The sequence below is a fragment of the Peromyscus leucopus genome, chromosome 12 (assembly GCF_004664715.2).
Source record: "Peromyscus leucopus breed LL Stock chromosome 12, UCI_PerLeu_2.1, whole genome shotgun sequence".
Classification (NCBI taxonomy): domain Eukaryota; kingdom Metazoa; phylum Chordata; class Mammalia; order Rodentia; family Cricetidae; genus Peromyscus; species Peromyscus leucopus.
Window position 1 is genome coordinate 80,606,132 of NC_051073.1, and position 22,997 is coordinate 80,629,128.

Below are 22,997 nucleotides of genomic sequence, written 5' to 3' on the forward strand. Positions count from 1 at the left end.
AAGAAAATTTCTACTCACTCCACATACCACCCACAGATTCCCCCTCCTCCCTCCTCCCACCTCCTAGCCCTCTCTCCCAAGCCACCCTGCATCCCCACATCCCCCAAATCAAGATCTCCTATGGGGAGACAGCAGAGCCCGGCACACTGAGCTTAGGCAGATCCAAGCCCCTTCACACTGCACCAAAGCTACGCAAGTTTGTCCAGTGAGGCAGATGCAGAGGTCTGCTGAGAGCACCTGAAATCCCTTAGTCTAAGGCTTCAGCTTGGTTTTATGTCACTGTGTGTACATCATGACATTTTCTTTAGATGAACAATATTGTTTGAACTTGTTTTATTTTCTAGACATTAGTATCCCATGACTCTGGCATCTCCAACATCCTGTGGTCTCCAACATAATCCAGGCTTCACCTTCACAGCTTCACACAATGGCTTCTCCAAGGCTCAATGTGGGAACTCTCCTGCCACATGCCTGGCCTCAGCAACTTTCCCTGTGGGAAAATTCTACAAACTCTTTACTCCTGTATCTGCCACGACTCTAAAGCAGGAACCAGGTGGCAGATGCTGCACCTTCTGCTGCTTGCCTGGGATGGATCCTGGCCCCCTTCTTGAATTACATTTGCATAAGCCTTGATTTGTTGTTGCTCTTTAGCAACAGGTAATTCCTTAGAGCAGTTCTTTCAGCCGGTGGGGTCTTGCCCCGAGGGCACCACTCCCTTTATTTCCTCTCTCCTTATCTCTTTCAGTACAGACTTCACTCTAACATCAACGTTCCTGATGCTCTTTTCTCCTCAAACGGGGCATTTTGTATTTCTTTTGCTCCACTTGTTCTTTTTCATTGTAAATCTGCATAAGAGTGTTTACTAATAACCATATGGTAGCGTCAATGTTAGGCTACCTCGAAATCTCCTCTGCCAACAAAATTAATTCAAAACTCTTCTATTTAGCTTCAGGCAGATTCTTAGGACAAGAGCAGAGAGCAGCCACATGCTTTGCCAAAATATCACAAGAATGGTCTCTACCCCAGTTGCTGGTATTGTTCCCTTGTGAAACCTTGAGCTGGGCCCCCACAGTTTGCATAGTTCTCAGCTCTGTTGTCTTCCATGTCCTAACAGGATGGTTCATTAAGCCCTACTTACATTGTCCAACTGCTTTCCTAGTTCAAAGTCCTAAAGTCTTCCATTTCCCTCAAAGTAACAACACAGTCAAGACTGCCACAGAAATACCCCACTCCTAGTACCAATTTTTGTCTTAATTACTATTCTGTTGTCATGAAAAAACCACCATGACCAAAACAACTTACAGAAGAAAGAGTTTCCTGGTGGCTGACAGTTTCTGAAGGTGAGTCCATGATCATCGTGTCAGGGAGCATGGCGGCAGGCAGGCAGGCAGGCAGGCGTAGTGCTGGATCAGTAGCTGAGAGTTCACATAGAACCCACAACCACAAGGCAGAGAGAAAGCTAACTGTGGAATGACATGGGCTTTTGAAACCTCAAAGCCCAGCCCAACATACACACCTCTTCCAACAAGGTCACACCTCCTAATCTTCCCGAAAGAGTTCCACCAGTTGGGAACCAAGTATGCAAACATATGAGCATATGGGGGTGGGCACTCTCATTGGAACCACCACAGGCACCGCTCCCTGGGAAGTATAAGATAGCTAACTAAGCATGAGCCAGTGTGTGAGGTAGAAAGCAGTGCTCCTACACAGTTTTTACTTAAAGTTCCTGCCATGACTTACCTCAATGAAAAACTGTAACCTGTAAGCTTAAATAAACCTTTTCCTTCCCTTAATTGTTTTTGATCAGAAATGAAGTTAGAACAACAGTCCACAGGAAAATAGGAACTATACTGTATTATGCTAGCTGACATATTTTGGGTGCCCATTTTGATCTTTTTATTTTATTTTATAATTAATTTAATTTTACATATCAGCCACAGATTCCTCTGTCCTCCTTCCTCCCCCCAATCCACCCCCCCATTTCCGCCTCCTCCAAGGCAAGGTCTCCCCTGGGGATTCAGCTCAGCCTGGTAGATTCAGCTGAGGCAGGTGCAGTTCCCTCCTCCCTTCACCTAGGCTGAACAAAGTGTCCCAGCATAGGCCCTAGGTTCCAAAAAGCCAACTCATGCACTAAAGACAGGTCCTGGCTCCAATGCCTGGGGGGCCTCCCAAACAGTTCAAGCTAATCAACTGTCCCACTTATCCAGAGGGCCTGGTCCAGTTCCATGGGGGCTCCTCAGCTATTGGTTCACAGTTCATGTGTTTCCACTAGTTTGGCTATTTGTCCCTGTGCTTTTTCTAATCATGCTCTCAATATCTCTTGCTCATATAATCCCTCCTCTCTCTTGCTGATTGGACTCCTGGAGCTCTACCTGGGGCTTGGCCGTGGATCTCTGCATCTGCCTTCCATCAGTCACTGGATGAGAGTTCTATCACAACAGTTAGGGTGTTTAGCTATCTGATCACCAGAGTAGGTCAGTTCAGACTTTCTCTCGACCATTGCCAGCAGTCTATTGTGGAAGTATCTTTGTGGATTTCTGGGGACCTCTTTAGCACTCTGCTTCTTCCTATTCCCATGGGGTCTTCATTTATCATGGTATCTCTTTCCTTGTTCTCCCTCTCTGTTCTTGATCCAGCTGGGATCTCCCACTCCCCTAAGCTCTCTTTCCCCCAACCCTTGCCCTTTATCCACCCCCCCCCCACATCCAGTTTGCTCATGTAGATCTCATCCATTTCTCTGTCATTGGGCAATCCTTGTGTGTTTCTTAGGGTCCTCTTTACTAGGTAGCCTCCCTGGAGTTGTGAGTAGCAGTCTGGTCATCCTTTGCTTTACATCTAGTATCCACCTATGAGTAACTTTGTCTTTCTGAGTTTGGATTCCATGTTTGTCTTTCTGAGTCTGGATTACCTCACTCAGGGTGATTTTTTTTCCTAGATCCATCCATTTGCCTGTAAACTTCATAATATCATTGTTTTTCTTTGCTGAGTAGTACTCCATCAGAATGGCTAAGATCAAAAACACTGAAGACAGCTTATGTTGGAGAGGATGTGGAGCAAGGGGAACTCTCCTCCACTGCTGTTGGGAATGCAAAGTTGCATGGCCACTTTGCAAATCAATATGGTGTTTTCTTAGAAAATTGGGAATCAACCTCCCTCAAGACCCAGCTATACCACTCCTGGGCATATACCCAAGAAATGCTCAATCATACCACAAGAGCACTTGCTCAGCTATGTTCATAGCAGTATTGTTTGTAATAACCAGAACCTGGAAACAACCTAGATGCCCTTCAACTGAAGAATGGATAAATAAAATGTGGTACATATACCCATTTTGACCTTTTTTTTTTCAAGACAGGGTTTCTCTGTGTAGCTTTGTGCCTTTCCTGGAACTCGCTTTGGAGACCAGGCTGGCTTCAAACTCACAGAGATCCGCCTGGCTCTGCCTCCCAAGTGCTGGGATTAAAGGCGTGTGCCACCACTGCCTGGCCCCATTTTGATCTTATAGGTGGCTTTAGATAAATGACCCAGGTTACTTTACAAGTAAGCTAATTGTCTTAAAGCATTTTACTTATGATAGAATATCTGATGGTCCAAATGTAGTGATTTATGGTATAATGCTATGTCTCTTTTGTCAACATGGTGACCATTAGTCACATTTGACTTTGTTCACATCAGCTGTGACTAGTGAATTTTTTCACCTTTAATTCAACTAAAAACTGATTCTCAACTTAAATATTTAGATTAGCCTCTTTTTCTTTGATTTTTATCATCACACACACACATATGTATACACACAACCTCCCCAGTGTGGTTTTGTTGTTTGTGTGTATGTGGTTTCAGGGCTGACCAGTTTGTACTGGATAACCAACTGGGAGACTCGTCCCTGGGAGTAGCTAAGTCTCCTTGTTTCAGCAGTCATTCATTGCCTGTAGTTCTTTGTCTAGGAGTAAGACCCCAGGAGATTTCCCCCTACTGAACCAGCATGTCTATCGATACTGTCATTGTTCAGGCATTGTCTGTGCGGCATTCTAGAAGAGGCAGCTCTCACAGCAGACTTCCTGATATTCTGGCTTTTATCATCATTTTACTCCCGCTTCCATGTGTTCTCTGAGCCATGGATGCAGGAGCTGTAATGCAGATGTATCCACTGGGGCCGGGCTTCCCACAATCTAGGAAGAAATGAGATGGCTAAGTAGTACCTCAAAAAGTGTTCATCATCCTCAGCAATTAGAGAAATTAAAACAAGTGTGAGATTTCTTCTTACTCCAGTCAGAATGGCAAAGATCAACAAAACAATGAACAGCAAATGCTAGAGGGGACGTGGGGAAAAGGGAATCCTCATTCACCTTTAATGGGAAAGCAAACTGGTGCGGCTATTCTAGAAGTCATTATGGAGAATCCCAACAATAGTAAAAAATAAATCTACCGTATGACCCAGCTATGTCACTTCTTGGCATATGATCAAAGGACTCCACATCCTAAAATCTACAGATTGTTGCTTAGCCACATTCATTGATGCCTTTTTCATAGTAGTTAGGAAATGGAAACAACCTAAATGTCCTTCAACCAATGCATGGATAAAGAAAATATAGTACATATGCACTATGAAATACTATTCAGCTATAAGGAAAAATGAAATCATGCAAATTGCAAGTAAAAGGATGGAACTAGAAAAGATTATATTAAGTGAGGTAGCCCAGACCAAGAAAGACAAGTACTTCATGTTCTCGCTCATCTGCAGTTCCTAGTTCTAGATCTTCAGAAGTTAGTGTATGACCTGGAATGACCGCAGAAGTCAGGGGCTTGAGAGGGGAAGAGCAGGATGCGGGCTGTGAAGTACTTGCTCTGGAGCTTCTTTACTCAGCCTAGTTTCAGCCGTTGAAGTAAAGTGTGAGCTGGAGGAACAGCTCAGCGGGTAAAGGACTCTGCACCAACTCTGATGACCTGATTTCAGGTAGAACTAAGTCTTGAAAGATGTTCTCTGACCCACATGTGTGCACATTGACCTGGCACCTGTAATCATGTACATACCCCCTCTCTCTCATGCCCGCATGCGCGCGCGTGCACATACACACACATACACAAACACTCAAAAACAACCAAACCAAACCAAACAACAGCAGCAGCAGCAGCAACAACAACATATGGCTTCAAGACTTTAAAGTGGAAAGACTGTCGTTTTTTCCTGTCCAGAAATCCTTCCATAGGTGATTTAAGAAAGCATAAAATTTAATCTGAGGTTGTATAATAGAGGCATTCTTCTCTGCTTTGTCCTCCTTTTCAGCCAACGTGAGTTAGTTCTTTATATATACTTTTTATTAAAAACATTTTTCACCGGGCGGTGGTGGCGCACACCTGTAATCCCAGCACTCGGGAGGCAGAGGCAGGCGGATCTCTGTGAGTTCGAGGCCAGCCTGGGTTACCGAGTTAGTTCCAGGGAAAGGCGCAAAGCTACACAGGGAAACCCTGTCTTGAAAAACAAAAAAAAAAAAAAAAAAAAAAAATTTTCATACAATATATTCTGATCATAGTTTCCCTCTCCGTGATCCTCCGAGATCCTCCCCATATCCTCATCCACCTACTCCATACCTTCTTTCTCTCTCTTTAGAGAACAAGCAAACAAACAAACCAGAACCAACAAAAAGAAAGAAAGGAGAGAAGGAAAGAAAGGAAGGGCACAAGACACTCACACAGAAGCCATAAAAACACTAAATTGGAAACCATAATGTTCAAGCAGAAATCAAGTAAGATTAAAAATGCCCAAACAAAGCCGTATGAGACAAAAGTCTACAAAAATAAAGAGTTCATTTTGTGTTAGCCCTCTGCTGCTGAGCATGAGGCCTGCTTTTAAGTGTGGTTTATATACCCAGTGAGACTCCGCTGAAGAAAACCCATTTTCCATTTGCAAACAGATGACAATTGGAGATAGCTTTTTGGTTAAGGATGGGAGCTCTTGTTTACTTCCCTGTCTCAGTGCTTGAACTCCATGGGCTTGAACCTGTGCAGGCACTGTGCATGCTGCCACAGTCTCTGAGATCTTATGTGTGTCCGTCTGCTGTGTCTGCAAGACTCTGTTTCCTTGGAGTCATCCATCCCCTCTGGCTCTTGCAATCTTTCTGTCTCCTCTTCCTCGTAACTCCCTGAGCCCTGAATGGAGGGGTTTGACTAGACACACCATTTGGGACCGTGTGTCCCAAAGTCTCTCAGTCTCTGCACATTGTCCAGTTGGGGGTCTCTTTGTTAGTTCTCATCTAGTGTAAGAGGAAGCTCCTCTGGTGATGTCTGAGTGAGACACTGATCTGAGTCAATTCTAATCCCGCTCATCCAGTGTTGGTGCTAACTTTATGAATGTTGTAGATCTTCAAAGTCCTCCCTTTTACCTGTGTTCTCTTCTGTAAACCTTAAGCTTGTACTGAGAATTTTGATTATTAAAGGTAAAGATTTTGATCCACTTCACTTTACAGCTGTTGGTTCAAAATCGGTACAAGTCAGTCCAGCCCCAGTGTGTTAGGAAAAGAACCAAATAAGCCAAAAACTCCAGGCAGGTCCTAAGGAAGCACAGGCATTCGAAGAGTTATGAAGAAAATGCTTGTTTATCCCAGTCTCACATATTGCTATTATCTAAAAATGGTATGTGTATCAGCCTTATAGTTCTGTTAGAAACAATTACAGAAAGCTCCAGGAGATGGAGGAGTGTTACGGGATGGCATCTCGTGTGCCTCCTGCGGCTCAAGGGGGAGTAGCCTACCCACAGTGATGAGGTCATCAGGGGCAAATATTCCTGTACTGAAAACACTTGGCTGTCAGAGACTACATTAAGTTCTCTAGCTGTATGTAATAAATGGCTTAATAGTCATGCAAGTTCATTCTCTATTACATCTAAAAATGCTAACAATGAAGTAACTTTTAACATTTAAAAATGTAATATTTCTGAGCCTGACAACCTAAGCTTGATTAACAGAACCCACGTAGTCAAAGCAGACAACTGATTCTACAAGCTTTCTGCTGACTTCCACATGTGTGTCATGCGCACACACAAACACATTCACATACACACACAAAATAAATTAATAAATGTAAAAAGATAACCTTTTAAATAAGGGCATAAATAAAAGCAGCAACTAAAGTACGAATAAATGGATGTTTCTAGTATATAATACTAATTCTTAAAAATCTTATGTACATGTATCTGTCTGTTTGAGTATATGTCATATATGTAGGTGCCCACAGAAGCCTGAAAGAGTGTAAGACTCCCTGAATCTGGAGCCGTGAGCTGTGTGCTGTGGGTTCTGCAAAGCAAACTCAGGTCCTCTAAAAGAGCAGTTAGCACTCTTAACCACTGAGTCATCTTTCCAGCCCTAGTAATTAAAAAACAAACAAACAAACAAACAAACCAAAAACCTTCATGTAGCAGGCTTTTTTTTGGACTGCCAGCCACCAAATCATGACACAGAGACTTATTATTAATTATGAATGCTCAGCCTTATCTTAGTCTTGTTTTTATCTAGCTTTTTTTTAAAAAAAAAAAAAAACAACTTAAATCAACCCATTTCTATTAATTTCTGTGCTGCCTGGAGGCTGGTTTACCTCATCAACATACTTTCCATCCTGTTTTTCTGCTTCCTCCCTGACTGGCTGGCATCCTTTTTCTCTTTGCCTGCCAGCCCCGCCTATCCCTTCTCTGCCTAGCTATTGGCCATTCAGCTTTTTATTAGACCAATCAGGTACCTTAGGCAGGTATGGTAAAACAGCAACACATCCTTACATAGTTAAACAAATGCAACACATCTTTACATAGTTAAACAAATATTCTATTCCACAACACCTTCATTTTTATTTTATGTAATTTCTTGCATGTATGTCTGTGTACTACATGTGTGCTGTACTGTGGTGGCCAGAAGAGAGTGCTAGATTCCCTGGGACTGGAGTTACAGATGGTGTGAGCTGCCATGTTGCTGCTGGGAATCAAACCTGGGTCATTTTAACCGCTGAACTATTTTTTTAGCCCTAATATCAGTAATTCTTTAAATTAAAAGTTCTTTAAATCATCCTTAAAAAGAATGATCAACTCACGTCTCAGGGCAAAGGAATGTTCTACTTACTCTTCCACTCTGTGAACTTTGGTGGGTTCTTTGCATATTTTAATGAGCTATTTTCAAAAACGAATAAAACAAAACCCCAAGACCCCCCCAAAAAAGAATGATCAAATAACCTGTCATGCTTAGTTTTTTAATCAGTCTTGAAAATTTCGTTCAATGTGTTTTGATCATATTCACTCCTCCTTCAGCTCCTCCAGATACACCAACCCTTCCTTCCATATCTACCCAAATTTATGTCAACTTTTAAAAAATATATATCCATGAAGTTCAATTTCTGCTGCTCATATATTCCTGATGTGTGGCCTTTAGCTGGAAAATGCTCAACTTACTAGGAGATATACTCTACAAGAAAACCAACTCTACCTCTCCTAGCAGCTAGGGATGGGACTTCTTGTTTACCTCCCCTCTGCATGTTGGGATTTGTCTGGCTAAGCTTGCACAGGTCTTGTCTATATAGACTGTCATGACTGCTGTGAGTTCAAATGTGCAGCTGCCCCTCTTATGTCCAGTAAAGGATAAAATGTGGGGGTTGGAGATTTAGTTCAGTGGTAGAGCACTTGCCTAGCAAGTGCAAGGCCCTGGGTTCGGTCCTCAGCTCTGAAAAAAAAAAGGATAAAATGTGTTGGAGTATAAAGAGAAATAATTTGTTTTACAAAAGATGTTTATGTTCTTGTTAATGGTTTATTTATTTATTTATGCTGGGGGTGGAACCCAGGGCCTCAGTCATGCTTGGCAAGTGCCCTGCACTAAACTCCATCTCCAGCCCTAATTGTATTTTTAAAGAGTTGTAGTTTACTTTTAGAAACCATATATGAGACTGGAAACACATGAGTTGGTGAATTAGTATCATTTTCATGAGAGAAATGTTAGGCCTGTTACATTCCAGTAGACACATATTAAGAAGATATAATTTAAGTCAAATGGACTTTTTTTTGTTGAACTTGAACTTTTTAGTTTTTCTGATAATTTCATACATGAGATTGCATTTTTATCATTTCTACCCCCTTTCCCCATACATCTCCTACCACACACTTATACTTCCTCTCAAATTCTTTAATTATTATTATTTCACACACACACACACACACACACACACACACATACACACACACACACACACCATATTGAATCTATCTAGTGTTGCTCTTCTGTATGTATACTTAAGGCTGAACACTTGATATTAGATAACCAATCAGGGAGCTTGTCCCTGGAGAAAACTGATTCTACCTCTCTCAGCAACCAGTGTTTGCCTGTAGCTCTTCATCTAGGGTGGAGTCTTATGAAATTTCCCGTATCCATTTTGGTATGTCAGCTTGTATCATTATTATGGAGGTCTTGTTTTGGCAAGACCTATATTGTTGAGGTTTTATAGGTACAGTTTGCCTAGAAGACACAATCTTGCAGCAGATGTGCTGGACTTCTGGCTCTTACAATCTTTCTGCCACCTCTTCTGTGATTTTTTCCCCCCTGATCTTCAGGTATAGGAGTTGCAATGTGGATATATCATTTGGGGCTGGGTTTCCCATGGTTGGTCAGTTATTCTCTACATGTAACCAATCATGATCTCTATAAAAATTTCCTTTGCCAAGTACAAGGACAAGTACTTAGAATACAGTTATAGATTGTATTGGTTTGGGAAAATGGTGGGGTCTCGGGTCTCTATAACCTCTCTAGCCAGTAGTAGTTGTTTAGGGTTACAGTACCTGCCATGAATTCCCTCCTGTTGATCAGACCTTAAATCTAATTAGACAGCTAGCTGTTGGCTACCCACAAGATAAAAGCACCGCTGTTGCACTATCAAGGATATCTTGTCGTGTTGGACGTCATTGTGATTCACAAGCTTTACAGCACTGTTGGTTGCTTTCTCTTTTGGCCACTTGCATAGCACCTTCTGACATTGTGAGAGCTAGTCCTCAGGTACAAGGCTTCAAGGTCAGTTCTGGCTTGCTTCTTCTAAGGTCAATGTTTGAACTGTGTGGTGTGAGTTTCTCTTTGAGTCAGGGCCTCTTATAGCATAAGCTAACCTCAAACTGACTATGTATCTGAGGCTGGCCTTGAACTCCTAAACTTCTTGCTTTACCTTTTTGTTTTGTTTTAGTTTGTTTTTTCAAGACAGGATTTCTCTGTGTAGCTTTGGAGCCTGTGCTGGAACTTGCTCTGTAGACCGGGCTGCCTTCGAACTCACAGAGATCCACCTGCCTCAGCCTCCTGAGTGCTGGGATTAAAGGTGTGAGCCACCACTGCCCGGCTTTGCCTTATCTTTTTAAGAGGCATATGCCACCATGCCCAGTGGTCAATAATTAACATAGAATATGAATATTATATTAGTGAATTATATAAATAATGCTTGGAGTTCTTTTTTGTTTCTCTCAAGTGTGTGAGAGAAATGGCAATCACCTACTCCATCTACTGACTTAAAATGCAGCTGTCTAGAGAGTCAAATATACTGTCATCCTTTTTATTTGCTGTACCTGTCAGTATGAAAAATGGCTTTCCCAAGAGTCAGTCACCCAAAGTCACTTACTAATTTTTCTTGGACCCACAGAATTATCTCAAGCTGTGGTGGATGCAGGAGCAATTCCTCTTTTGGTTCTCTGTATCCAGGAGCCAGAAATTGCTTTGAAAAGGATTGCTGCCTCTGCCCTCAGTGATATTTCCAAGCATTCTCCAGAGTTAGCACAGACAGTGGTGGATGCTGGAGCTATTGCTCACTTAGCCCAGATGATCCTCAACCCTGATGCAAAATTGAAGGTAATAAAACGGGGTCAAAAGACAGACAAGCCAGTGCTTTCATAGTCTAAGAAAATGAAAATATGTACATATTGATGTTATATAGTAAAAAGAATCAGTAAATATGTTTGAAAACATACAAATATGTTATGTAGTTGGTCTTTTAATATATGAAAATAATACTATAAGGATTATACAGTAAAGATAAGATTGGGGAAACTGTGTTTCATTTGTTCTGCTGTTTTGATTAAAAAACACCACAACCAAAGCAACATGGGGGAAGAAGGGTTTCTTTAGTCTACAGGTTAGAGTCCATCACTGAGGGGAGCCAGGGCAGGAGCTCATGGCTGGAAACTGGGGGCAGGAACTGGCCTGGAGACCACGGAGGAAAGCTGATATGCTTTCCTGCTTGCTCCTTTCTTATAGCCCAGATCTACCTGCCTGGGGATGGCATTGCCCACAGTGAGTTGAAGCCTCCTACGTCAATTAGCAACTAAGAAACTGCCTCACAGACATGTCCATAGGCCAATCCAATCTGTTCAGTTCTTCATTTAATGTTCCCTCTTCCCAGGTGACTGTAGGTTTGTGTCAAGTTGACAGCTGAAGCTAACAATGACATTCCATTCTTGTCAACTATGACATATAAGCACATCATGTTAAACCGTAACCTTTTCTTTCTTGTTTGTCCCCCAGATTTAACATTAATATATTAATATATTATAAATACAGAACAACTTCTAAAGCCCCATAACCTTCAGAAATTCCAACACTTTAAAACTTCACTGTCTCTTTAAAAATCCAGAGTCTCCTAACTGTGGGCTCCTGTAAAAAAATGTCACTTACTTTTCTTATTCCAAGATGGAAAAACCAGGGCACATCGGAGCAAAGCAAAACCAAACTCCAACAATATAGCTCAGTGCCTGATATCTTTGATTGACTCCTGGTCTTCTGGTCTCCAAAGGTTCTTCTCCAGCTCTGCCGTCCACAGCACATACAGCTTGTCTGGTAGGCGCAGGCCAGCTTCACTCCACACCTGCCCTGTCCTTTGTAGCTCCAATATGCTGGAGTCTCTGCTGTAACTGAGGCTGTATCTTCCCAGCCTCTTCAGTAATTCTGACCCTGCCCCATGGTGCCCAGCCTCAGCTTTGCCCGATGACCCCTTCAGGCCTAAGGCTTCCACTGCAATGAAAGCTGCGCCTTCACCAATAGCTTCCTGGCCTCCCCTCAGGGAGGCTCCAACCCTGCCACACAATGCCACACTTCAACTGCTCTCTGTAATTTCTTCATGCCTAGGAAGCACTGCATGGGAATATTATAAGTCTTTTAAAACTACATCTGAATTATAAGATGGACTATTGGATTCTGTATAATGTTTCTTTCTTTTTTTCCTCAACAGCGTCAAGTCCTTTCAGCTCTCAGTCAAATTGCAAAGCATTCTGTGGACTTGGCAGAGATGGTTGTCGAAGCAGAGATTTTCCCGGTTGTGCTCACCTGTCTGAAGGACAAAGATGAATATGTGAAGAAAAATGCTTGTACTTTAATTAGAGAGATTGCAAAACATACGCCCGAGGTAAAAACAAACCAACAGCGGAAAGTGAACTTCAGGTTGCAATTATACTTAATTTTAGTGAGCACCAGTGTTCCTGGCCCCTGCCCACAAGGTGACTGCAGTCCCCTCTCGGGTGGTGACACTCAAAAGGCAGCTTGTACATTGCTGAATGTCCTGCAGGCTGTGAATGCCCCCCGGTGGAGGATCACTGGATTGTATAACGTAGTTGGAGTTTAAAATCTAGCTTCTAATCACTTTTCCATTTCTAGGTGTAGGGACACTGGACCTCTGCCATCCCTAGCATTTTATGTCAGCTAGGAGCAATGAAATGATATGTTACATTTCTAGGTTGGTTCAAGACCCCCTGGCCTGTATCAGTACTGTAGATTTACATGGGAAAAACAAACACAAAGAAAACCTGTGTTCATTCTGAAGTTTTACCTTTTCTGTGCAAGCGTTGCTTAACCACTTTTAATTTTATTACATGTAAATTTATTACACATTGTGCTTCACTGATCTTTATTTGCAGGAGATTTTCCATAATTGAAGTACACTCAGCTTACTAGTCATTGCCAGCAAAGGGGCAAGTGGGTTAGACCGTTCCAAGTGTCTGAGCTTTCAGTCATTAATATTAGCTGAGTAATTAGCTAGTTATGAACTAGCTTTATTAGTGTCTAGGTGAAGGATTTAAACATCCACTATAACAGGGATAAAGCTTGTCCCATTGATGTGAAGAAAACTGAATTACAGAATAAGGTTCCTCTCGGTGAGTGTACCTGTAAACAGCAAGAGTGTTATACTTACGTATCTCTTTAGAAAGTAAAATAGTTTCTCTAAGTCATATTTATCAGTTTTATTTTAAGTCCTAAATAAAGTGTGGGCAATAAAGATCATCTTACATTATCTGGGCTTTTCTTTTTTCCTCAGCTTTCTCAGCTGATTGTTAACGCAGGAGGTGTGGCTGCCGTGATTGACTGCATCGGGTCCTGCAAAGGGAATATACGGCTGCCTGGCATCATGATGCTGGGTTACGTGGCCGCTCACTCTGAGAACCTGGCCATGGCGGTGATCATCTCCAAGGTGTGTGCTTTCACTGGTGGTGATGTAGTGGGCTGTTCTATGGTGGAACCATAAATGGATGTTCTCCATCAGAAGAGAAAATATAACTGAACAGAGCAAAACTCACCCATTTTCCCAGTTGTTTTACTGTTGAATTTAGTGCTTGTCTCCTAGAGTGAGCCTTGAAGAAAGGTTGAGGTAATAGAAAATGTTGCCTTACTCAGTGTCTGGGATCAATAATTATTACCACCTTTGAGTATTACAGTTATGTGAAAATTATGTTAAGTGTATATATATATATATGTATATCTACATATATAGATATTAATTTGCCTATTTACAAACACGCAAAGCACTGTGGTTAAAAACATCATAGCTGGATTGTGGTACATGCCTTTAATCCTAGCACTTGGATCTCATGAGTTCCAAGTCAGTTGGGTCTTCATAGTGAGACCCTGTCTTAACAAACCAAATGGAACAAAACCAAATAAACAAAACCCATCATAAACGATTTGACCATTAATCATTTTCTCTCTTCTCAGTGGTCTCTGCATTCCTTCCTTTCCATTGCTTGGCTGTGGAGAACACAGCCCTCTCAGGACAGGTTTCCTTCCTCAGGTACAGGTTGGCAGAGCACACAGCAGACAGCAGTGTTCTGCTCTTGTTTCTTTGCTCTGGGGGATTTTTTTATTTTTATTTTTGACTTATATCAATCTAAGACTTTGTACAAACTCACAATGTAGTGCAGCCTGGGGCCATAGTAGATGCTCATAAAATGTGTTGGTGCAGAAATATCGATCTCCTGAGGAATGCTTCAGAGGCTGTGTAGTCACAGTGTGTGGTGAGCCTCTGAGGTGTGTGGTCTCGGCAGCATACAGGGCTTGCTGCTGTGTGTTAAATAGGAACGTGAGTGCTTTACCATTCCACTAACCAGAATATGAGCCGCCTCTGCCGTTCCATCCTGCTCTTCTGTTGCTGTTCTTATGTTATCTCAGGTGTTGGCAGTGACTAGCAGAGATGCTGTGAGCTTTTGACAAGGGTCTTTGCTCCCTGCTTACCACGTGGGGACAGTGATGAAAGGGCAGCATTTGCTAACTCCTGGGCTCCAGCTCAACTCCAGGGGGCGTCCCCTCAGCCACCAGCTTTTCCTTCAGTTTTTCAGTTTCTCAGAGATCAAAGTGGGGCAGTAGTTTGAGACAAAGCACAAAGCCGAGTAGCACTCTCTCCTTGTCCTAGTGATAATGCTTAGTTTTTTAAAACCTTTGTTTTGTTTTGTTTTGCCAAGCAGTAGTGGGGCATACCTTTAATCCCAGCACTTGGAAGGCTGCATCAGGCAGATCGCTGTGAGTTCAAGGCCAGCCTGATCTACATAGTGAGTTCCAGGAAAGCCTGGGCTACACAGAGAAACCCTGTCTCAAAAAACAAACAAACAAAACCATTTTAAAAAAATGTTTGAGATTATAATGTAATTACATCATTTCCCTCTTTTGCAGACCATTTTTCTAATCCCAAATAGTCAGCCCTGAAAACATACACATACAAGCAAAATTACACCAATGGGGTAGATTGTATTTATGTATTTAGGAACACACACACACACACACACACACACACACACACACACACACACTAATAGCAATTAATGAAAAAAGAGACCATGGCCCTCATGGGACTGGACTAGGCCCTCTGGATACTTGAGACAGTTGTTTAGCTTGAACTGTTTGGGAGGCCCCCAGGCAGGGGGATCAGGATTCGTCCTTGGTGCTTGAGCTGGCCTTTTGGAGCCTAGTGCCTGAGGTGTCACACCTTGCACAGCCTTGGTGCAGGGAGGAGGGGCTTGGACCTGCCTCAGCTGAATGTACCAGGATCTGCTGACTCCCATGGGAGACCTTGCCTTGGAGGAGGTGGAATGGGGGAAGGGTTGGGGGTGAAGACTGGGGGCAGGAATGGGAATCTGTGGTTGGTATGTAAAATGAATAGAAAATATCTTAATAATAATGATAAAAAAAAGAGACCATGAATTTGAAGGAGAGCAAGGAGGGTTGTATGGGAAAGTTTGGAGGGAGGGAAGGGGAGGGGAAACGATGCCCAGTGTTCAGTGGCAGTCTGTAACTCTGTGTCATGGCACATTCACAGCCAGTGAGCCTGTAAGCAGAGCTGGGCACGGGGTCCATGAGCTGTTTCCCTTCCTCTTCTGCCTCCGTCTGGTTAAATCTACAAGTCTGTGCTCTTTAGAGCATCACTTCTCTCTGAAGGAGGTCTGAGCTTTTGTATTGGTGGACGCAGAGTGTAGCTGTAGGAAAGAACAGATGGAAAAATACGGTAGGTCTCTTCAGGAAACTGAACTCTAACCTAATAATTTTAACCTTTACCTGGTGTCATGGCCTTCTGATACTGATTTTCTTTTTCTTTTCTCTTTTTTTTTTGGTACTGAATTTGGGGTAAAGTCTCAAATTAGAAAAATATGCTCACCAAGAGTCTGGAATTAGAATTTGATTTATTTTCCTTTGATACATGAACTGTGATGTGTTTGGGGTATTCTAGGTAGTTATGTTTTTATTATTAGTTAACATTAATGCTTAAGATATAAAATGTAAGCATGTTCTACTAGTATAACAAAAGGATTCATCCTGCTGAGGCATTCAATCATGTTAGGATGAGCAAAACTATAATTAAGTTGACATAAATAGATAAATAGATAAATAATAAATAAGTGCTACTTCAAGAAAGATATTAGTGGGATATATTCCACTTGCCCATATTGTTAAAATTTTATTCTATCATAATAATGTTGTTCTCAGATTTACTGTAATTGGTGAAAATTAAATTAATGTGTTGTGTGTGTGTGTTGATGAAGACTGAACTCAAGATTGCACATATGCTAAACCAGGGCTCTTGGCTATATCCTCAGTCCTTGGTTAACTTTTTAAAAAAAGATTTATTTATGTATTTTATGTACATGAGTATGTATGTCTGCATGTATGCCTGCACACCAGAAGAGGACATCAGATCCCACTATAGATGGCCATGAGCCACCATATGGTTGCTGGGAATTGAATTTAGGACCTCTGGAAGAACAGCCAGTGCTCTTCACTGCTGAACCATCTCTCCAGCTCTGCATTGTTAACTTTTTAAACAAGGGAAAATAAGGGCTTTACGATCCTAAACAGTTTAGTTGGTCACAGTAGCGTTGGTGTTTGCCTGGTGTGTGGCATGTGTTGTTCCGTTGAATGTCCCGCCATTGGGAGTAAAAACTATTAGAGATACAAGGATAGTTAAGTTGGCTCGTTACAGATAATTAACACAGCTTGGTTCTAGCCACATAGCCGACTTAAACGGCAGGCCTGATGTGCTGTTACTTGATCACTCAGGAGAAAGGGATGAAGCCAAAATGACTTCTTTCGATGTCTGAGAGACAGGGTAGATTCTACAAGTCTGCCCCAGATTTGTATATAACACTTGCTCTTCGGGTCCCTGGCAGGGTGTACCCCAGTTGTCAATCTGTCTCTCAGAAGAACCAGAAGATCACATTAAGGCTGCTGCCGCCTGGGCCTTAGGACAGCTGGGAAGACACACGCCGGAGCACGCCAGGGCTGTGGCGGTCACAAACACGCTGCCAGTTCTGCTCTCTTTGTACATGTCACCGGAGAGCTCCGAGGACTTGCAGGTGAAAGTGAGTATTTACTCTTTGTGGTTTGGGAAGATGGCTTAGATAGAACTAGTTCTCTTTTGATGTGTGTTTTAAAATCTTTTAATTTTCTGATGGACAATGTTGTTTTTCTAAATCAAGAAATAAATTTAAAGTCAAGTATGGTGGTACACTTAGAGTCCCAGTACTCCAAAGATAGAACAGGAGGGGAAGAGTTCAGTCATCTCTGGCTGTATAGAAACTCCAAGGCCAACCTGGGCTACATGAGACCCTGTCTTAAAAATCAAAATAATTGAGATCACTTTCCTTTAAAAATGGATTAATCATGTGTTTTAAAAAACATTCTCTATAGATATCAAGTTGTTTATAAAATCAATGTTTTTTAGTCTATATTTCTGTTGATGTTTTCTATGAAGAATTATTTTCATGCAATCTTAAAATTTTTATTATGTTTGTCTTATTTGTGCATGTGTGTATTTGTGTGCACATGCACACCATGGTGTATATGGGGAGGCCAGAGAACAATATGTGGGAATCGGTTCTCTCCCTCTGTTGTGTTCAAAGTTCAATGTTCCTTGCAGATTGAACCCAGGTTTTCAGACTTGGCAGCAAGTACCTTGACTCACTGAGCCATCTCATCAGCCACCGATTTCCTTCCTCATGTGTTTGAGTTTATTGAATGTGGCTTATTTAATAGAAATTAAGTATTTGCTTTCAGCAGCTTCTCTTTATATTAAACTGAAAAATGAACTGTTGTCAGTCCTGATATTAACAGTGCAAAATCTTCCTGAGACTTCAGTTCCTCTGAGCATCTTGTTGAAGGGGGTCCTCCATTCTTCCCCTCGTCTCCAAAGTCTCTTGGATTATATCAACTGCTGTTTTATAGATTTAGAATTGAGTTTGGTCAACTCTGTTTGATTTGACACTACCTTGCTGGGGAAAAGTGTATCTGAAAACATCAAGAACTGTTTTGTGGTATTTTCATTTGTTATTCTGGCAGTTCTCAAACTAGAAGACCATGCTGAAGTTCATTTTGTCCAAAAGGCATGCCATATTTTAGTTATGGTTTCTATTGCTGTGATAAAACAATGTGATCAAAAGCCATTTAGGGAAGAAAGGATTTATTTGGCTTATCTAGTTTGGGTCATAGCTTATTGAGGGAGAGAGTTCAAGGTGTAAACCTGGAGGCAGGAAATGAAGCAGAAGACATGATGGATCCCTGATTACTGGCTTGCTCCTCATGGCTTGCTCAGCCTGATTTTTTTACAACTTAGGACCACCTGCCCAAGGTTGGCACCACCCACAATAGGCTGCGCCCTCCCACATCAATCATTAATCAAGAAAATTCTGGATGGACTTGCCTGCAGACCCATTGTATGGAGGCACTCTTCTCAGCCACGATCCCTCTCCCCAGGTGACTTTGGCTTGCGTCAAGTGACATAAAATAACCAATACAATTGCCTTCTGCAAACACTCCTTAGTCCATAACTGGGTCCAACCTGGGAGAATCAGAGCAGCTTGTTAGCATTTCCCCCATGCTGTCACATGATATTACTTTCTGTCTGCACCTGTCTTATTCCAAGCACTTCAATAAAAACTGAAGTATTTTGTCTGGTAAGCTTATCTATGTATATTATAAAATATTTGTCTGTTTTCATTTATTTTGATTTAGAAGCATCGCTATTAAATGTTTTATCTTAGTCTGACATTTGGATCAGTTAATTTCAAAACTATTTCTAGAATATTTGTTATTATTTAGTACCTATTGTATACTATTTCTAGAATATTTAATATTAATTAGTATCTATTGTGTTCACAATTGTTATTTCATTTTTAGAAGCTTTATTGAGTGTAATTCATATACCATCCATTTTACCCATTTAAAGTATGTAATTAAAAGAGTATTCAATATACTTACAGAATTGCAACCATCACCAAAGATTAATTTAAGAACCTCTGTATTTCAATCTGTAGACCCAGATAGGTTATGTTAAGAGTAGGGATGTTGGGGAGACATAGGGATCTCCCTGGTGGGGAATAGAGTGGATTTTATGAGTGGACTGGGGATAAGTGGGGATGAGAGTGGGGGAATCAGGTGGTGGGGGGGATGGGACAGAAGGAGAGAACACAGGGGAGAGACAGTTGGAGTTGGCGGGCACTTGGGGGTGATGTGGAAACCTAATACAATGGAAACTTCCTAGAATTACTATGAGGACTCATAGTAATGGGGGATACAGAGTCTCAACTGGCCAACTCTTGTAGCCAGAGGAGGCTTCCAGTGGTAAGGCTAGGTTACATTCAATTGGGTTGTTAGCCAAAGGCGGCCCATGGAAGTCCCCAAACAACCTAGGTTGCTTCCCAGACAAAAGGTTGCTCCCCACAAACTGATGTCAGGGCCTCATTGCTGAGGACAACACCCACATAATTCACTGAAGTTGAGCTGGTGCCTACATGGAACCCTCACCCCTAAGTTCTAGTATCTTTGGTGGATCAAAGACCTTAACATAAAGCCATACACTCTGAATTTGTAGAAGAGAAACTCGGGAATAGCCTTGAATGCATCAGCACAGGAGATGACTTTTTGATTAGAATACCAATAGTGCAGGTACTAAGATCAAAGATTAATAATGGACTTCATGGAACTGAAAAACTTCTGTAAGGCACAGGACACCATCATTAGAACAAAACAGCAGCCTACAGAATAGGAAAAGATTTTTACCAACTCCACATCTGATAAAGGACTAATATCAATGAGCTCCAGCAGTCCAGTCGAAGAGAGGGAAGAGGGATTATATGAGCAAAGGAGGGTCAAGATCATGATGGGGGAAATCTACAGAGACAACTGAACCAAGCTCGTAGGAACTCACTAACTTTCGACTGATAGCTGTGGAACCTGCATGGGACCAGACTAGACCCTCTCTGTATGGGAGACAGTTGTGTAGCTGGGTCTGTTTAAGGGGCCCCTGGCACTGTGATCAGGATCTATTCCTGGTGCATGAGCTGGACTTTGCTGTCCCTCCATGGGAGGACTTATCCTTTTGGAGGAGGGGATGTGGGGTGGGTCAGGATGGGGGAAGATAGGGGCTGAGGGAAGCAAGAGAAGGGATGAGAGGAGGATCTGGGGTTGGTATGTAAAATGAATAATTTTTTTTAAAATAAAAAATCTCGTTGAAAACAAAACAACACACACACACACACAAACAAAAAGAATATTGAAAACAAACAAACAAACAAAAAGAACACAAGAAACCAGATGTCAAAAAACCAAATATCCAAATTTAAAAATGGGATACAGGTCTAAACAAAGAATTCTCAATAGAAGAAACTCAGCTGGCTGAGAAACACTTAGAGAAATGATCAACATTTTAGCCATGATGGAAATACAAATCAAAGCTACTCTGAGATTCTATCTTATACCTGTCAGAATGGCTAAGATCAACAACACAAATGACAGCTTATGCTGGTGAGGATGTGGAGCCAGGGGAACATTCCTCCATTGCTGATGGGAGTGCAAACTTGTACAGTCACTATGGAAATCAATATGGTGGTTCCTCAGAAAGTTGGGAATTGATTTGCTCAAGATTTAGCTATGCCATTCTTGGCATATACCCAAAGGATGCTCCATCCTACCACAAAGACACTTGCTCAACCATGTTCATTGTGGCTTTATTTGTAATAGCCAGAAACTGGAAGTAACCTAGATATCCCTCAACAGAATAATATCCACAATTGAGTATCAGCTATTAAAAATGACATAATGAAATTTGCATCCAATGGATAGAACTAGAAAAAATCATCCCGAGTGAGGTAACTCAGACCCAGAGAGACAAATATGATCAGTGTCTTATCCAGTCATCATCAGAGAGGCTTCCTCTGGCAGCTTATATTATCAAAAGTGGAAATATTTTTCAATCGTAACTGCACCATTTTACGTTCCCACTAGCGAATTTTGTCCTAGTTTTGTTCACTCTCCCACCATCAGTATTTGCTTGTTTATTTTGATTGTTGCCATTTTGTGGTTTTGCTTAGTGGTCATTAATGCTTAGAATATCTTTCTATACTTACTGCCATTGATATGTATTCTTGGAGAAATGTCCATTCAGATCTTTTGTCATTATTATTATTAATACTTTGTAGTGATGGGAATATAATTCAGGGTCTTGCTCATGCTAGGTAAGCCTTCTGCTATGTTAAAAGTCCTGGCATCTGAAAAACTGGGTCATTTTTGTATTTTTATTATTTCTTTTATTTTTGAGATTATAATATAATGTAATTTCCTCCTTCCCTTTCCTCCCCATAAACCTTCCCATATACCCTTCTTCACTCCTTTTCAATTCATCACCTCTTTTTTTCATTTGATATTGTTACATGTATATATATACATATATATATATGTCTATACACTTATATTCCTGAATATAACCTGCTCAGTATATTCTTTATAATGTTACTCCCATGTATGTCTTCAGAGCTGGCCATTTGGTATGGGATAGCCAATTGGTATGTTCTTACTTGGGGAAGACTCTTTCTCCTGCTCTCAGCATTCTTAGTTGCTTATAGTTCTCTACATAGGGCTGAGGCTTCCTGGGCTTTCCCTGACCCACTTTAACATGCCTATTGTTGTCCTTGTTTGGCTCATGGTGAGACTTCATGGGTGTAGCTTCTGACATTCCTACAAGACACAATCTCACAGAAAACTCCCTGGTCCTCTGACTCTTACAACCTTTCTACCTGCCCCCCCCCATTCCATAATATTTTCCATGTGTTAGGTGAAGGAGTAGAGGTATCCTTTGGAGCTGGGCTAAAAAATTCTGCAGTTTGATTGGTTGTGGTTTTCTGTAATGGTCTCTGTTACATAGAGAAGATCATGATGAGCAGAGAGGACAACACTTACATCTGAAAATTTGAAGCTAGGAGCTGCTGATGAGAGAGTGTTTGTCTTTCTGGGTCTGAGTTACCTCATTCAATATGATCTTTTCTAGTTCCATCCATTTACCCGGAAAGTTCATGATTTCATTTTTCTTTACAGCTGAATAACATTCCACAGTGTATAGTTATCACATTTCCACCATCCATTCATCAAAGGAAGGGCATTTAGGTGCTTTCCATTTTCTAACTATTATGAATAGAGCAGCAATGAACATAGCTGAACTTATTCATGCAATAGGATTTTGAGTTCTTTGGGTATATGCCAAGGAGTGGCCTAGCTGGGTCATATTATAGATTTCTTTTTAGCCTTTGAGAATTGTCTACACTGATTACCAGACTGCTGTACCAGTGTGCAATTCCACCAACAAATAATGAGGGTGTCCCATTCCCCACACCCACTCCAGGATTTGTTGTTGGTTGTTTTATTGATCTTTGCTGTTATGACTGGGATAAAATTAATGTTGTTTTAATTTGCATTTCTTTAATTGCTATGGGCAATGAATATTTCGTGAGATATTTCTTAGCCTTTAAAATTTTTTCTTTTGAGAATCCTTTGTTCACATTTCAGACCTATCTTTCAAAGGGGACATTTGTTTTTTCTGATTATTTTTGAGTTCTTTAGAGATTCTGGATGTCAGGTGCAGAGATATCAAAGCTTCTCTCGCATTCTGTGGACTTTCTCTACATTAAGCTGATTATTTCTCTGTCTGTGCAGAAGCTTTTTACTTTTACGAAGTCCCACTTGTCAACTGCTGACCCTGGCCTGTGAGCAAATGGAGACCTATTCAGAGAGTGCTTTCCTACAGCCATAACATGTAGAGTGCTGCCTGTTTTCTTCTAGCAGTTTCAGGTTTCACATTTAGGTCTAAAATCAGTTTGGAGATAGTTTTTTTTTTTTTTTTGGCAAGGTGATAGATATGGCTCTAATTTTATTCTTTGTGTAGACATCCAGTTCCCATGACCCTTTGCTGAAGATTTTTTT

General features: G+C 41.4%; 1 protein-coding gene across 1 annotated transcript in view; it reads left to right on the forward strand.

Moving 5' to 3' along the window:
- Positions 1-22,997, forward strand: part of LOC114710546 (sperm-associated antigen 6) — a 110,509-nt gene that overhangs the window by 52,282 nt on the left and 35,230 nt on the right. The window contains exons 5-8 of the mRNA XM_028894711.2: positions 10,645-10,850; positions 12,226-12,399; positions 13,306-13,458; positions 16,919-17,110. Of these exons, the coding sequence (XP_028750544.1) occupies positions 10,645-10,850; positions 12,226-12,399; positions 13,306-13,458; positions 16,919-17,110 (725 nt within the window). The remainder of the gene's footprint in view (positions 1-10,644; positions 10,851-12,225; positions 12,400-13,305; positions 13,459-16,918; positions 17,111-22,997) is intronic.